The sequence below is a fragment of the Notolepis coatsorum genome (genome assembly GCF_963971535.1).
Source record: "Notolepis coatsorum genome assembly, chromosome: 7".
NCBI classification, from domain to species: domain Eukaryota; kingdom Metazoa; phylum Chordata; class Actinopteri; order Aulopiformes; family Paralepididae; genus Notolepis; species Notolepis coatsorum.
This window is the reverse complement of record NC_140171.1, coordinates 133,466,288-133,481,875: the sequence shown is the minus strand read 5'-3', so window position 1 is coordinate 133,481,875 and position 15,588 is coordinate 133,466,288. Positions and strand designations below refer to the sequence as shown.

At 44.0% G+C, this 15,588-nt stretch overlaps 1 protein-coding gene across 1 annotated transcript in view; it reads left to right on the top strand.

Annotated features, from left to right (window-relative positions):
- Positions 1–15,588, top strand: part of LOC311232229 (inactive rhomboid protein 2-like) — a 142,733-nt gene that overhangs the window by 84,452 nt on the left and 42,693 nt on the right. The window contains exons 6-11 of the mRNA XM_084318958.1: positions 2,624–2,845; positions 3,796–3,924; positions 7,931–8,040; positions 8,313–8,537; positions 12,516–12,627; positions 13,115–13,189. Of these exons, the coding sequence (XP_084175084.1) occupies positions 2,624–2,845; positions 3,796–3,924; positions 7,931–8,040; positions 8,313–8,537; positions 12,516–12,627; positions 13,115–13,189 (873 nt within the window). The remainder of the gene's footprint in view (positions 1–2,623; positions 2,846–3,795; positions 3,925–7,930; positions 8,041–8,312; positions 8,538–12,515; positions 12,628–13,114; positions 13,190–15,588) is intronic.

Sequence of the window (15,588 nt, the reverse complement as noted above, 5' to 3'; positions counted from 1 at the left end):
AGTCCACGTGACCATTTCTAGCATTTCAATTGCCTATAGTGACAGACATGCTTTTGATGACTACCGGTAGATACAGCTTCACAAAGACACCCTGGCGTCCCGAGTGAATATTTCCCGCGTGTAAAATAAATATCATATTCTCAAAATAATCTGACAGGCCAGAAATTATTGCTGGCGGGCCAATGTCGGCCCGCGGGCCGCCTATTGCTGGCCCCTGGTCTAGTGTGTTCATTAGATGGGTGAAATCCTCATTCAGTGCCTCTGTGCCTGTTTTTGTAGGCAGTTAGCCTCTGGTATGCGTGCTATTAGCGTTAGCCACGCTTCTAGGCCTCTTTTCTTTTGGAAAGAATGATAAAAAAAAAGGAATAATAAAATGATATATTTTTTTTTAATATATATTCGACTAAGAGGTTGGCCAGTCGACTACGGCTCATAGGGGTCAGCCCTAGTGGCTTTACACTGCACCAGAAATAAAGGGCAGGTTACCCTGAATCATAAAAGGTATAACACTTGATACTGACTCAAAGAATAAGCTCAGAATTGCCAACATTTTACTATCTACTAACATCTGAAACAAGGTTTACATCTTTGAACATTTGATGTCACACCAGATGCTTATGGTATAGGTATCTGCAGACATACTGCGTAGAACAGACAATCTGCTGACGGCAGTTGGTAATAATCATAGGCAACCTATGTCAATTCCAACAATGAATCATGGCAGATAAAATGCCTAATTTCCCCAATACAGATACCTGCAGTCATTTTGATTGAACATTTCTACTGGAGTCTAAATTCATTATAACATTACATAACAATTATAACTAACTAACTAACTTTATTAGAACTTTCCAAATGTTCTCAAAACACAACTGTTTTGACTCAACGGTTAAATCACATCCTTATTTCGCGATTTAACCTAGTTTCAGTCTACATGGTTCTCATTCCAAAAAATGTCACTTAACAGTAGTTGTCATTGAAACCTCCTCTTGCATCCTTCTATTCTTTTTCTTCTTTTTTTACCACATGGCATTGAGAGAACCAGCTGACAAAAGTTAGAGAGAGAGAATAGACAAAGAGATGAGATGACATGAATAATGTAATGTAGATGGTGACATGATGGCAGAGGGAGCATCTGTGCTCCAGATTGTTAGATTCTGATCAATCGGCCAGTATCACGTCTTCATCTGTTTGGCTTGTGTAATCATCTCCCCATCTGCGTTGTGTTTTATCTCTCCGACGTCTCATACACTGGCTGATACAATCCTTATCATTCCCCGTTAGTGCAACCCGCAACCATAATAATTCTCCACCTCCATAAGAATGCGACCCTCAGACAGCATACCTTTCTTGAAAAAGCGTTGTTTATTGATATAAACAGAAACCTCATCTCCGATGTTATCATATTGTATTGTCATTGCTATCAGTCCAATAGTGGCTCAGGCCTGTCGTTAGCCGAAACCCCCCTTGTGTTAGCCGAAGCTAGTGATGATGTGTCATTCCCCCCCCCACCGGCGAGAGTGAGAGGGATGAGAGTCTGATGGTTTCTCCCCTCCTGTGGGATTCGTTCCTTTGGTCTGATTAGTCTCCGTCAGATTGTAGTCTGCCCCTACCCGGAACCACTGTCAGCTTTATAGGATCTCTGTCATAGCAACGACGGCCCGCCCCTCTTCTGGTTGTCAGGTGCCGCTGCCATGACAAGCCGCTGCCATGACAACCGTGTTTAACCTTTCGACACACATTCTAAAGATTTCATGACTGTTTCATTAAGGATGTCACCCCTCTCCCTCGCTCCGTGCCGGTATCAGCTTGTTGTGTTCTAGATCGGAATGTCAACATTCGGCTCTGCTCAGTGTGGTGCTCACACTAATACCCTGCTCGCTCTGAACCACCTCTTCCACCACTCTCTGCTAAGGCAAGCCATGCACATTTCGATCTCTCTGACCTGGCCCCTTTAGATGCGGTCATCTCCCCCCAATCTATACATCACATACATTGAAAAACCACCGATTTCTATCAAGATGATGAACCGGTCACTCCTCTCACTCCTCCACCTCTCACCCCGCCCACCATTTTGTCTCTCTCTCTCTTTCTTTCTCTTCTTTTCTCTCTCTCTTTGTCTCCTGGCTGTTGCTACTGTTTTTGGCCTTGCCTTCATCACATTACTTTCACCTACAGTACATCCTCTTTTTCCATTTCTCTCTCTCTCTCTTCTCCTCTTGGTCTATTTCTCTCTGTGCTTTTGTCTCTGTCAGCTCTTATGCGCTGTGGAGGGCTTCTGGTAAGACTTTCACAACTATCTCCTAGATGTTCTCATGGCACCTTATACATACACACACACCTCCCTAAATGTGTCCCTGTTGTCACGTCAGCAGGGCTTAGCGTAGAGCTGTCATCTATATTTCAGGCAGCAGAGATGAGTTGTGTGAATGACTGATGTGTTTCTGTCTTCTAGTCTGTTTCGCTCTATGAGAAGAATCCCCGTCTTTCTGCCAGTGATAGTGAGCATCAGGATAGTTAAGAGTTGTTTTGTCCGTTTTGAGTATTGTGTGAATTGTCCATCTTTCTTACACATGTATCTATCTCTATCCATCTCTCTTTCCATCCCCTTTCTTTCTCCTAGATCGTGGACCCCCTGGCAAGGGGGCGAGCTTTCCGCTACCCCGATGAGACGGAGGGGCGTCCTCCTCGGACCCCCCACACCGCGCCGGTGGGTCCAGTCACCCCGGGGTTCGCCTCCCTCTCTTCCTACACCAGCCAGCGCTCCGGCTACGCCCGCCTGCCCCCGCGCAAGAGGGAGTCGGTAGCCCGTATGAGCATCCGTGCTGCATCCAACATACTGAGGGTAGGTGGGGTACTGGTGTGCGTTTGGGGGGGGGGGGGGGGGGGGGGGGGGGTAGAGAGAGGAAAGGGGATGGCAGCACCCTTTATTTGTTTGCTCAAATGTTACAATGTGATCATTTATTGATACAGACTTGAGGGGAAATGTAGTGGAAAACCATTTACCTGCCCGCCAACCCGCATGTTACCATTTGGATCATTTACCCTCTGGATATTGGGACATTTGTAAGAAGAGATCTGTGTACAAATTAGTGTGTGTGTCAGGACCTTGAAGTGCTTTAAGGGGCGACAGTGGCTCAGGAGGTAGAGCAGTCGTCTGGTAGTCGGAAGGTTCCCGGTTTGATTCCCGCTCCTCCCGGGCAGCATGTCGATGTGTCCTTGAGCAAGACACTTAACCCCTAATTGCTCCAGATGTGCAGGTTGGCACCTTGCATGGCTGCCTCCGCCGTCGGTGTGTGAATGAATGGGTAAAAATGTGAGGAACAAAATTGTAAAGCGATTTGGATAAAAGCGCTATATAAATGCAGCCATTGAACAAAAAAAAAAAAAAAAAAAAGATTAAGGCCTGGAACTCCTTGAAAACATCACATTTTGTAACAAGGTGCTTAAAAAGTCCTTGAAATTCAAATCAACCATTCGCGTTGAATGTTTTGTTCATCCATGATCAAATTGTTCTGAATCAAGAAATCGTAATTATTTTTTCTGTTTTAATCAAATCTGACAAGACGCTGTCTTGTGCACTCCAACTGCTTTTCCTCATTTCTTCACGTGTGATGCTCTAGCTGGCTCTAGCTGCCAAGCAGGCCAAGATTTAAAAGTGAACTGTATCCTTCGAGTGACATCCTTGAAAATGAAAAAGTCCTTGAATTTCATTTTGCAATGTCTGTGGGGACCCTGGTGTGGGCTCTCTCTCCGGCTAACCTTTTGTTTGTGTTTGCGGCGGTGCATCCCCAGGGGCGTAGCGGCCTCGCTGGCTCTCAGACGGGGCGTAGCTACCCCAGGAGGAGCTTCGCCAGGCCCAGCTGGATGGACGAAGACACGGTGGACTCGGCAGACACCTCCGAGTCACTCTTCTTCAGCAAGGTCAGCACACGCCTCCTCTAGCGGGGTGGGGGAGATAAAAATCAAGGTCTCCCTCCTCACCCATCAGTGCATCCACAGCAACGCCCCATCCTATCTAAAGGAACTCGTCTCTCCCCCGACCTCCACCCGCTCCCTCCGCTCCGGATACTCAGGCCCAGTCCACACGATCACGGGTATTTTTGACACAGTTTTTATTTTTTTTTAACAAAAAAAAATTTGTCTACACGACTGGTTTAAATTCTGCACAGTGATGTATATACATGTAGTACAATGCCAAAGCAGTAGGTGGCGATGTAGCTCAAACATGAAGGCCATTTTCAACCAATCAGAAGGGTTGAACGAGTCACTCCACGTCCTGCTCAAAATCAGAAACCCACCATCTTTAAATACCTTGCGTGAGCCATTAGCAACATAGCATTTATTTTTCAGCAAGAAACAAAGTGCAATAAACAAAAAAGGATACATTCACTGTGTGTTCTGCCTCATTTGTTGATGAAACAAAACCAACATCAACACAATTTACCACCAAGAGCGGAGAGTTTAGTCTCACAAAAAGATCTCTGATGTTGTTAGCTACATGCTAATGTGATTGGCATTTTCCATTTAGTTAGCATTGAGACTAGCGTACATTAACATAGCAACGTTAACGCTAGTAGAATAAATGGATGAAAACGTTATTTAACAGATTGCAGAATGGGTACAATACAATACGGCTCAATACAAACAATTGTTAACACATTGGGTGCCATGCAGTATGCCCATCTTTACCACTCTTTGCCAGTGCTGTAACCCTATGGAGTGGCTCACCTTCTTTGCATGGCTATAACTTTTTTAATATTATAGCTATATCGACATTACTACGGCCCATTCAACATCGGGTATCTATCGTTCCGGATGTGGGAACGTTATATTTCTCCATTCATACATTGTCGTGTTAGTACCATCGAGAATATAAGTATGTTTTTAGACTGTATAGCAGTAATCCTAGAACGCGCATTATAGGCCCCGACGCATATTATACATTGGCGTTTCGTCCCTATACACGCTATATAAAAAATGTCAAATGCATATCATCGCTATATATTATGCTCCATCATGCATAAAGGAAAGGGGGGGGGGGGTCGTTTATGATTCCTTGATTGTCACTAACGGCTTTCTTTAGTAAGACACCATACGTTGATCGGACAGATTGCAATGAAATAAATGGACAATCGAGCTGGAAATAACGTTAGATTCCTCTTACCTGTGGCCGATGCGTCTGGAGAAAAAAAATTCCAATTATTTGACGTCGATCTGCTAGATCCATTTTTCGTTTGTATGACGCAATAAACGCCGAAAGCATATTGATTCTTGCGTCTCGAAAGCGATCCAATGCACTTGAGGTGTGTATATTGATCCACGTAACAACATATCTCTGGCGGAGCTTTTCCCCCGATGCACCGAGCGCCACTTCCGGTTTAGAGTGGAGTGTAACTCGCCCGAAATCCACCAGGCGGCGGTATTGAGGCGTTGCGATATCAGACAGGGTCCAGCTGGCTCCCAGTGGCTTCCTGGATGAATTATGAATGCCAATAGCGAATAAAAGAAATAACGATCATAACAACGACTTTAATTGTTGTTGGCACTCAACGCATGGCGGCCAATAACGAGTATACTCGTTATTGGCAATTAATGTGTTAAGGGGATGCAGACTGTTGTAGTTTGGACTGGGTTCCTTATAACAATAACTTGACAACACATGAGCTTAGTTGGTAGCCGCAGCTACTTGGGACAGCTCTGCTGTAAACACTGGAAATAACCTCGGTTACATGTCCACACGCAACCACTGCAACCGGGATGCGCGCAAAACTTCACCCTGGACTCTGTTGCAGTGTTCCAAAAACCCGGTTGCGTGTGGACGAACAGTGCAACCGCGCACATTTTGTCCATTTTCAAGGGCATTTTGCCCCGAGCCCCCGTTAATTTCGAACCCTGGTAGTGGGCGGAGATGGAGCAATAAATACATGTAGTGAGCATATGCATACATGTTGACAGTAGAATCATAGTATATAAGAAAATTGTGAAATTGAGTAATAGATAGAACTACTGCAAGCGTATGGATACAGGATGAGATACAAGACAATAGCTCAGGGCCGTATGCCCCGGGGGGCAGGAGAAGCCACTCAGAATTGGTCAGGGCGGAGCAGGTAAGGTTCAGCACTGCAGGCCAGACCGAAGGCGGTATGAAGTTGTTCCATGGGACCGGTTGAGACGGAGCCAGAGGTTAAAAAGGTTCTGCTTTTCTGCAGACATGGGAGCAAATAGACATCCTAACTAAACTAGACAGATTAATCTAAGGGTCAGTCCCCGACCAGGTGAGATCAGGGTAGGTTGAAGGAGAGAGAGAAAAGATGGGTCTTAAGCAGGGATTTAAAAGCTTCGACAGAGCAGGCGCCCCTGACGACGGCAGGTAATTTGTTCCACAAGTAGGGAGCGCGGTAGACAAAGGCTCTGTGGCCGGCGGATTTCTTTTTAACCCTAGGAATCGATAGAAGCCCCGCATTTTGTGAGCGCAGAGCACGAGCGGGCGAGTATCGAGAGATGAGATCAGATAGATTGAGCGGTGTGAGCCCATTTCAAATTTTGTAGGTGAGGAGTAGCACTTTAAAGTCAGATCTGGCTTGAATAGGAAGCCAGTGTAAGGCGGACAAAACTGGTGTGATGTGATCACATTTTCTAGTTTTAGTTAGTATCCGTGCAGCCGCATTTTGCACGAGTTGAAGATTTTTGATGCTTGAATTAGGTAGGCCTGAAAAAGTGCATTACAGTAGTCTAGACGTGATGAGACAAAAGCATGAATTAGGGTTTCAGCATCAGCCAGAGTTAAAATGGGGCGAATTTTTGCGATATTACGAAGATGGAAGAAGGCAATTTTGGTGAAATTAAATGAGAGGGAGGAATCAAACATGACTACGAGGTTTTTTATGGTGGAGCTCTGAGATACATGATGAGTATCAAAGTTGAAGCAGTGTAAACAATATAATTAACTCTGAATATAAGAATGTGAGCAAGTAAACGGTGTAATCAAAGGTGCAGATGAGGGTCTGTATGCCCTATCAGTTATATTATACGTTACAATAAATATAGTCATTAACACTTAGAATCTGAATATATACTGTACTATGATGAGTAAGTAAAGTAAACAGTAAACAAGGTGCAGTATACATAAGGTACCCTAACTGCCATGCTATACATTATATGTTATATGTTTAGTCTGCAGGTTAGGTGGAGAGTCACTCAGTGATCAGACATTCCTTGTAGTTCTCGAGTTCTGCTGCTGTTAGTTCTTCGGCCGCGGCCCCTGCCCACTGTTGTGGAGCCTGATGGCCGCTGGTACGAAGGACTGGCCGAGGCGGTTAGTGGAGTGTCTGGGGGGGCATGCGTCTGTGGCTGAACATGCTCCTCATCTTGGCTAGCTCCTCATAGAGGAGGTGGGAGGGATTCTCCAGGATAGCGGGGAAAACAATAACAGAACTACACAGCAAGACGATAAGAAGTAGAAAATACTAATAATATAAAGTATGATGAAATAAGAGCTAAGAGATATATATAAAACCTGGTCCAGAGACACAGGAATTCCTAATATAGGTACATGCTGACACGAGTGCAGTGAGAACGGTGTAATGTTTAACCCTTTCACTGCCACACTACCAAAAGGGTTAACCCTTTCACTGCGACAATACAGAAGGTTAACCTTTTCACTGCCACATGACAAAGGGTTAATGTGGGTATGGCAGAGTAGCCTACATGTGTATGTACTATAATACTATATCAGTACTGCCAAACGACTGCAAACAGCAATGCCTTTGTAGGACAGCAGTGGAGGTTGATGTCATGATGCCTTTTGGACCTTCTACAAAATGAGAAAGGAGGCCTCTTGGAAGAAATATGATGCCAGTGTACCAACTCCTGATCTCTACCTCCTCCTCCTCCTTCTCCTCTTCTCTCTCTCTGTCTCCCCCTACAGTTGGATGCCCATGAGGAGTTGTACTCCATGGCAGATGATGTGTTTGAGTCTCCCCCGATGTCTGCCTCCTTCGCCCCCACCGAGCAGCCAGACCATCCCTTTCAGCACCTGTGAGTCAAACCAGATGCCTTGAAGGATAAACTGTCATTTCTTTCTTTCTTTCTTTCTTTCTTTCTTTCTTTCTTTCTTTCTTTCTTTCTTTCTTTCTTTCTTTCTTTCTTTCTTTCTTTCTTTCTTTCTTTCTTTCTTTCTTTCTTTCTTTCTTTCTTTATTTCTTTCCACCCTTCTCCATAATGTCATCATGTCTCCCTCCTCTTTATCCAAACACTTTATTCACTCGTTCATTTCATTTATCTTCTTTTGCCCTCCTCCCCCCTCCCAGAAAGGACATAGCAGCATCTCGAACTCCCCGGACGCCGGTGGTCCTGCCTGAGAAGAGCCAGCCACGCCGTGGCCGGCGCATCGCGTCCCAGGTCAAGCACTTTGCCTTCGACAAACGGAAGCATCAGTACGGCATCGGTGTGGTCGGCAAGTGGCTGAACCGGCAGTATCGACGCAGCCTCAGCAGCAACGTCCAGAAACAGCTGGAGGACATCCACCTTCACAGGTCGGAGACATGAACGCACACCTGTGTTATTAGTTCACACACACACACACACACACACACACACACACACACACACACACACACACACACACACACACACACACACACACACATATACACATATACACATATACACATATACACACACATATACACATATACACACACATATACACACATACACACACATATACACACACACATGGCGGCTGGGTGGCGTAGTGGAGATTGCGCTCGTCACCAATGCAAGAGACTCCGGTCTCGACTCCCCGAGTCAGCATTGCCTGCGGCTTGGGCCAGTCGTCATACTATCTCAATTGGCAGAGGTAGCGGGTGGAAAGTCAATGGGTGGGGATTGGACGTTGTGGACAGCGACTCCTACAGGTCGGTTGGGTGACGCCTGTACAGCAGAGTCAGGAAGTATCGGGGGCAGCGTGAGCCTCCCACGCGTCACTCCTCGCCACTGAGAGTCCACGCTGTCTGGTGAAAAGATCCGACAGGCTGCCTCCTCGTGTACCGGAGGGGACATGCGATGCAAGGCTTCTATCCTCACAACAGCCGACCAGTGGGAGGCATAGTCTAGCAACGTTCAAGACAGGGGAGGGGAGAATTGGCAATACGAAATTGGAATCGGAGAAAAATAGAAAATAAGGAGAAAAAGTGGATAAAAAAAATATATATACACACTAGGGCTGACCCCTATTAGTCGATTAGTCGACTAATCGGTCGAAAGGAGCCGTAGTTGACTGGCCAACGTCTTAGTCGAATATATTATTTTTTTATGAATTTTTTATTATATATACCGGTATATATATTTTTTCGTTTTTTTGTTTATCATTCTTTCCAAAAGAAAAGAGGCCTAGAAGCTTGGCTAACGCTAATGGCACGCATACCAGAGGCTAACTGCCTACGAAAACAGGCACAGAGGCACTGAAAGAGGATTTCACCCATCTAATGAACACACTAGACTAGACAAATATCAAGATGTATCCATCAGTGGACCAATTGCATGCTTTTGCAGAGGACAAGAAGCCTTCAGTCGACTCCTTCAGACATTAAGCACCCCCCACAACCCAAATGGAATGATACAATTATTATTATTATTATAATTTTTAATATTAAAAATATTATATATATATATATATATATATATATATATATATATATATATATATATATATATATATATATATATATATATATATATATATATATATTTTAGTCTACCAATAGTCGACTAACGGCACATTTTGGCCAATCATAGTCGACCATCCAAATCCTTAGTCGGGGACAGCCCTAATACACACACATGCATACACACACACACACACACACACACACACACACACACACACACACACACACACACACACACACACACACACACACACACACACACACACACACACACACACACATACAAACACACACACACACACACATGCATGCATACAAACACACGCACACACACACACACACACACACACACACACACACACACACACACACACACACACACACACACACACACACACACACATATATACATATACACACACACACATACAAACACACGCATACACACACATGCATACAAACACACACATACAAACACGTACAAACACACACACACACACATACAAACGCACACATGCATACAAACACACACATACAAACGCATACAAACACACACACACACACACACACATACAAATGCACACACACACACACACACACACACGCACACACACATACAAACACACACATGCATGCACAGTCAAATTCATCATTGATGTTGTTGGATCGGTAGAATCCTTTTCTCGACACAATCAGTGCTATTCTGCATACTTGATACCTGCATCACCAGGCTAGTTGGCCACAAAATGTTAAATAACGGGGCCACACTCCAGTCTGTACAAGCCCTGAAATAAACACTGACCCGTTCTCCTCACAGTGCTCCCAAAGTAGGTTTCAGTGTTTATTCCTCTCCTCACAGTGCTCCCAAAGTAGGTTTCAGTGTTTATTCCTCTCCTCACAGTGCTCCCAAAGTAGGTTTCAGTGTTTATTCCTCTCCTCACAGTGCTCCCGAAGTAGGTTTCAGTGTTTATGCCGGGGCTTGTACAGAGCGTGGTCGTTGACTTTGTGTTGGTCCTAACTAGCTGGAACTGTGAGTATCCGGTAGGATGTGTTATTGCTCTAGTTCAGCGTTTCTAAAACGATGGGTCGCGACTAGGGGTGTAACGGTACATGTATTCGTCCCGCGAATTTACGGTACGGCCATCACGGTGCGGTACGCACGCCATACGATGAATACGCCTCAGCGCAAACACACCAGTCGCACATGAGAACAGCGTGCGGCACACCGTCACAGTCGGGATACAGACTCAAAACGCTCCGCATCCCTCCCTCTCCGACTTCAGTTCAGAGCGGCGAAAGTGCACGAGAAAGGCACATTTACATTGGAACAGCTGCAGGGTCGTTTTCTTGTTCGCTCAATAACGTTAACCAAATGAAACCAATGGAAAGACACACACACGCGTCGCCGACACACACACACGCGCCAACAAACACATCAACATTCTCCCCACAATCAAATACAAAAAAATAAACATACTTTTCCGGACAGATCATCTGAGCCCCACTGTGTTTAAATCCAAATAATCCTCTGCCATTGTTGTATGTAACATGTCATCTGTTCTCTAGCATTCAGTCTCGTCGTGAAGTTAATTCTCTCTGGAAGTGAAACTGAAACTTAAGGATGCGCAAGGATAAGTTGTTAAAGGGGCAGTAGGCAAGTGGATGCCTGAACACAGAATGACACCAGTATCACTGACTACCACGGCAAGCCTATAGAAAATTATTCTATTTAATAATAATTATTATTATTATCATAAATATAATATAGTAAAAAAAAATTATTATAAATATTTTTTTTCTGTTGTACCGAACTCGTACCGAACCGTGACCCCAATACCGAGGTACGTACCGAACTGTGGCTTCTGTGTACCGTTACACCCCTAGTCGCGACCCAAAGTGGGTAGGTGACAGTGGGGTCGCACATTGGCATTTTTAATGTTCTGGCAACATATTTTGGCTAAATATGCCTCGTTTTATAAATGTGTATTGATAATAGTGCTGTAATAACATTTTCTAATAAATATGCATGATCAAGTTCAACAACGTGTGCTTTTATTTTGATATTCCTTAATTCCACATTGAAATGACGCGATACATTAAGTGTGGGGGCGCCAAAAGAAATCCTAAATAAAATGGGGTCATGGTATAAAAAAGTTTGAGAACCGCTGCTCTAGTTCAATAACCTTTCTCTGTGTTCTCGGTTCCATCGACACAAGCTCAGCCCTTAGCCCACCGACAAGTACCACATTCACAGTTCCATAGCACCCCGGGTGAAACCATGAAACCCACAGTAATGCAACTCGATGAAATATTTGATTTAACATGAAGAACGGCATATGCTGTAAACTTTCATTAATTTGATCTCCGAGAGACAGCCCCTTCTCAATCTAGCACCAATTCCTCCTCACATATATATATTATATTTTGGGTGGGGGTGAACTTGGAGTTTTGAATGAAGTTCGGCATGCGAAAAAAATTCTGCATGTGTGTTCTGTTAGTGGTTAAAGTATCGTTGTATTTGTTCGGTACACTGCGCGTACTGAACCGAAGGTTCATTAACGAGACGCAATAGTTTCTTCCCACACAGAACATGGGGTATTTTTTTAAACCATGGAAAACAAATATGCAGCCAAACCAATAATTTGCTCTGCAAAAAGTGCATGTTAAAAAAAAATAAGAAAGCACATGGAGGCAACAGAGCAAAGAGGCTCATGGGAAATGTATTGAAAACATAGACGTGGTACCGCTTGCGGCCAGCAGATGCCAGAAACGCATAAAATATTCAGTCAGGTAGTCGAGCAACAGCTTTTCTTAACAAAATACTGTGCACTTTTATTTCAGACCCTACTTCACCTATTGGATCACCTTCGTCCATGTAATAATCACCCTGTTGGCCTGCTGCACCTACGGTTTTGCTCCTGTGGGCTTTGCCCAACACTCTACAACTGATCTGGTGAGTTCATCTGCTACCACTTCATACTTCATTTAAAAAAAATTATATAATCATTTCTATTTGATTTGCCTTTTTATTTTGTTGTTGCATTCCAGGATACATGCAGTATACATATAAACATTACTTTCATCAGTAGGAAAATAAAAGAGGAAGAAAAGCATCTGACTGCTCTTCATCAAATTAGAATTTTGATGAAAGAATACATTTTGAAACTTGATATTGAATATGAAGGATGCTAAGAAGAATGCTAAATTGCTAACATATTTTAGCTTTTGTGAAGACAATCCATATTTCTGTTATACCATTGTGTCTATACTGTTTTGACAGACACTGTTGAAACATTCAATCAAGCTATTTCATCAGTAAAAAAAAGAGTGTGCTATGAATAAAAAATAAGAAAGTGGTGCTACGGTCTATTCTTGGAAGCTGCAGTCCCTTTCCCTGTAAAACTTTTCTGTGCCAACGATAGCTCTGTCGCCCCCTGTAGGTGCTGAAGAATAAAGCCATCTATGAGAGCGTGAAGTACATCAGGCAGGAGAACTTCTGGATCGGCCCTGGCTCTGTGAGTCTCCCTCGCCGTCACCCAGCTGACCTCAGCTGACCTGTACAGGGCTATGGGTGACCTTTTGGCACCCTTTGACACCCCATCTCACACAAACATACAGACACACGACCACTACCACCATTCATTTCTACTAGAGACCTCCTGTTTTCTACATCTGTCCTGTCCTCAACTAAAGAAATTACTGTAAAATTGTGTTTCCCACATGCAATCATGCAAAGGGTCCTCTTTTATATCTAGTGCTTACCAGAGATGTGCTGATCATTGGTCAGGAAAAAAGCATAATAAACTACTAATTGACTTAACAAAGTCATGGTCAACCAAACTGATAGATTAATCAACAAAAAAGCATGAAGCCGTCCAGACCGCGTCTATTCTTATCCTAACCCATGTTTGCGATCTGATTGGCCACTGACGTTTCTGGTCATGTGACATGTGCGCCCAATCACGTGACGAGCTGTGTCTTTGCCCATTTCCGCGTCGAACAGCCTGCAAACGACCTAACGCCTAGTTCATCACTGGTTAAGCTTAGGCGACTCTTTCGAAGTTGGTTAAGGTTAGAGTTTGGAATCAGGGCTGGCGTTCTATCGCCATGCTCTAAGACAAACCAACTTCGAAAGAGTGCCTAAGCTTAATCGTCGAAAGAACTTGCCATCACACGATTGGTGCACATGTCACATGACCAGAAACGTCAGTGGCCAATCAGATCGCAAACATGCAAACATGGGTTAGGATAAGAATTTAGGCGTCCAGACCCACGGCAGAACTAACATTAATCAATCAATCAATCAATCAATCAATCAATCAATAAAATGTATTTGTATAGCACATTTAAACATGACACTTGTCAACCAAAGTGCTTCACAGTGGTTCGCATAGCTAAAAGAAAATAAACTCCTGAAGTATAAATAAACAGAAAATAAACAACCAACAGACAAACAAAGAAACAGAACAACACGTCAAAACAAACAAGGCAAGAGTCAGAGTGAGTCAGGGAAGGCTAGGGAATATAGGTGAGTTTTGAGCTTAGATTTAAAAGACTCGATGGAGGGGGCAGATTTGATGGACGTGGGGGATGCTGTTCCAGAGGTCAGGGGCTGCGACAGCAAAGTGTTGTTTGCCTAGATGTGGAATGTGAACGTTGTTTGTAACGTTACACTTACTTGTTAACGCTAACAGCCCTTATATCATCCCAACCTTGTGCACTGTCTTTTGAAGGCTGTACCGGGCTGAGTCTTGAAGCACAAGTTGTTAGAAGTGTGTAAAATGTATGTCCTGCACACACGTCCTACTAAATGTTCCTTAAGTTGTGAGTGAGTGACCTCACAGGCCGTCCGTGATAGAGTGAGTGAGTGAGTGACCACACAGGCAGTCTGTGATAGAGTGAGTGACCACACGACCGATCCTTAGTATAGCTTGGTCCTTAGTCCATTTTTCATTCTGCTAAATTGAATCTTAGCCTGCTAGCCATTAGCCTGTTAGCCCAGATTAGCTTGTGCTCTCTCCACCACCACCTGGGTAAGCATGTCTTCCTGTTCTCTCTGTGCCTCCCTGCTTGAAATGGTTAACTCTGCTAGAGAGACGTGTCTGTGAACTTGAGTCAGGAAAACAGCCAGCTTTAAAAGTCGCGGGCACCTCAGGCTTTTCTGATTATTGATTACCAATAAAGGCATTAGCCTCAGTAGCCTTATTCGCTGATCGGCTGGTTGAGTATGATAACAAGGCCTGATCAGCATGTCATTTACGTGAAAAAGCTCTTACCTGTGGCCGGTTGGATCCCAAAAAGGATTTCCCAGTTATCGATCGCCATCTGGTAGATCCATATGTCCATTGTCTGATGATATATTCCTTTACTGCATACTGAATTCAGCGTCCCAAAAACTATTCCAGGCCATCGGCTACACGCATAGCTTTAGGGTAATAGAAAATTCCATTAATAAAAAAAATTAAAAAAACACCGGTCTGTAACAGGGAACACTGCATTATCGAGACAGCACCCCTACGAGGATCTGGCCGGTAATGCACTTTTCTGAATTCCAAGAGTAGGGTAAATCTGCAGTGCCGCAGGAGGAACATTGAGTAGGATATTACAATGGAATAAAAGCCAAAACAACCTTACCACGTATATATACATGGTTGGCCGTCAAGTGTTGGATCCGAAACACGTATATATACGTGGTTAGCCCCGAATGGGTTAACCTTGACAAGCCAGCCGTGATTAAATTCCCGACATTGAAGCCAACCTGAGATTTTTGGCGAATAGCAAGGTAAATGTTAACGAACATTCTACACCCACTGAATTTGTTCATATTGTTATACACGTCAGAAACAATCCGACAACATTCACTCACTCCTCATTGGGAACAATTGAAAACAAGCTGCAGTTTCTTCCTCTAGAG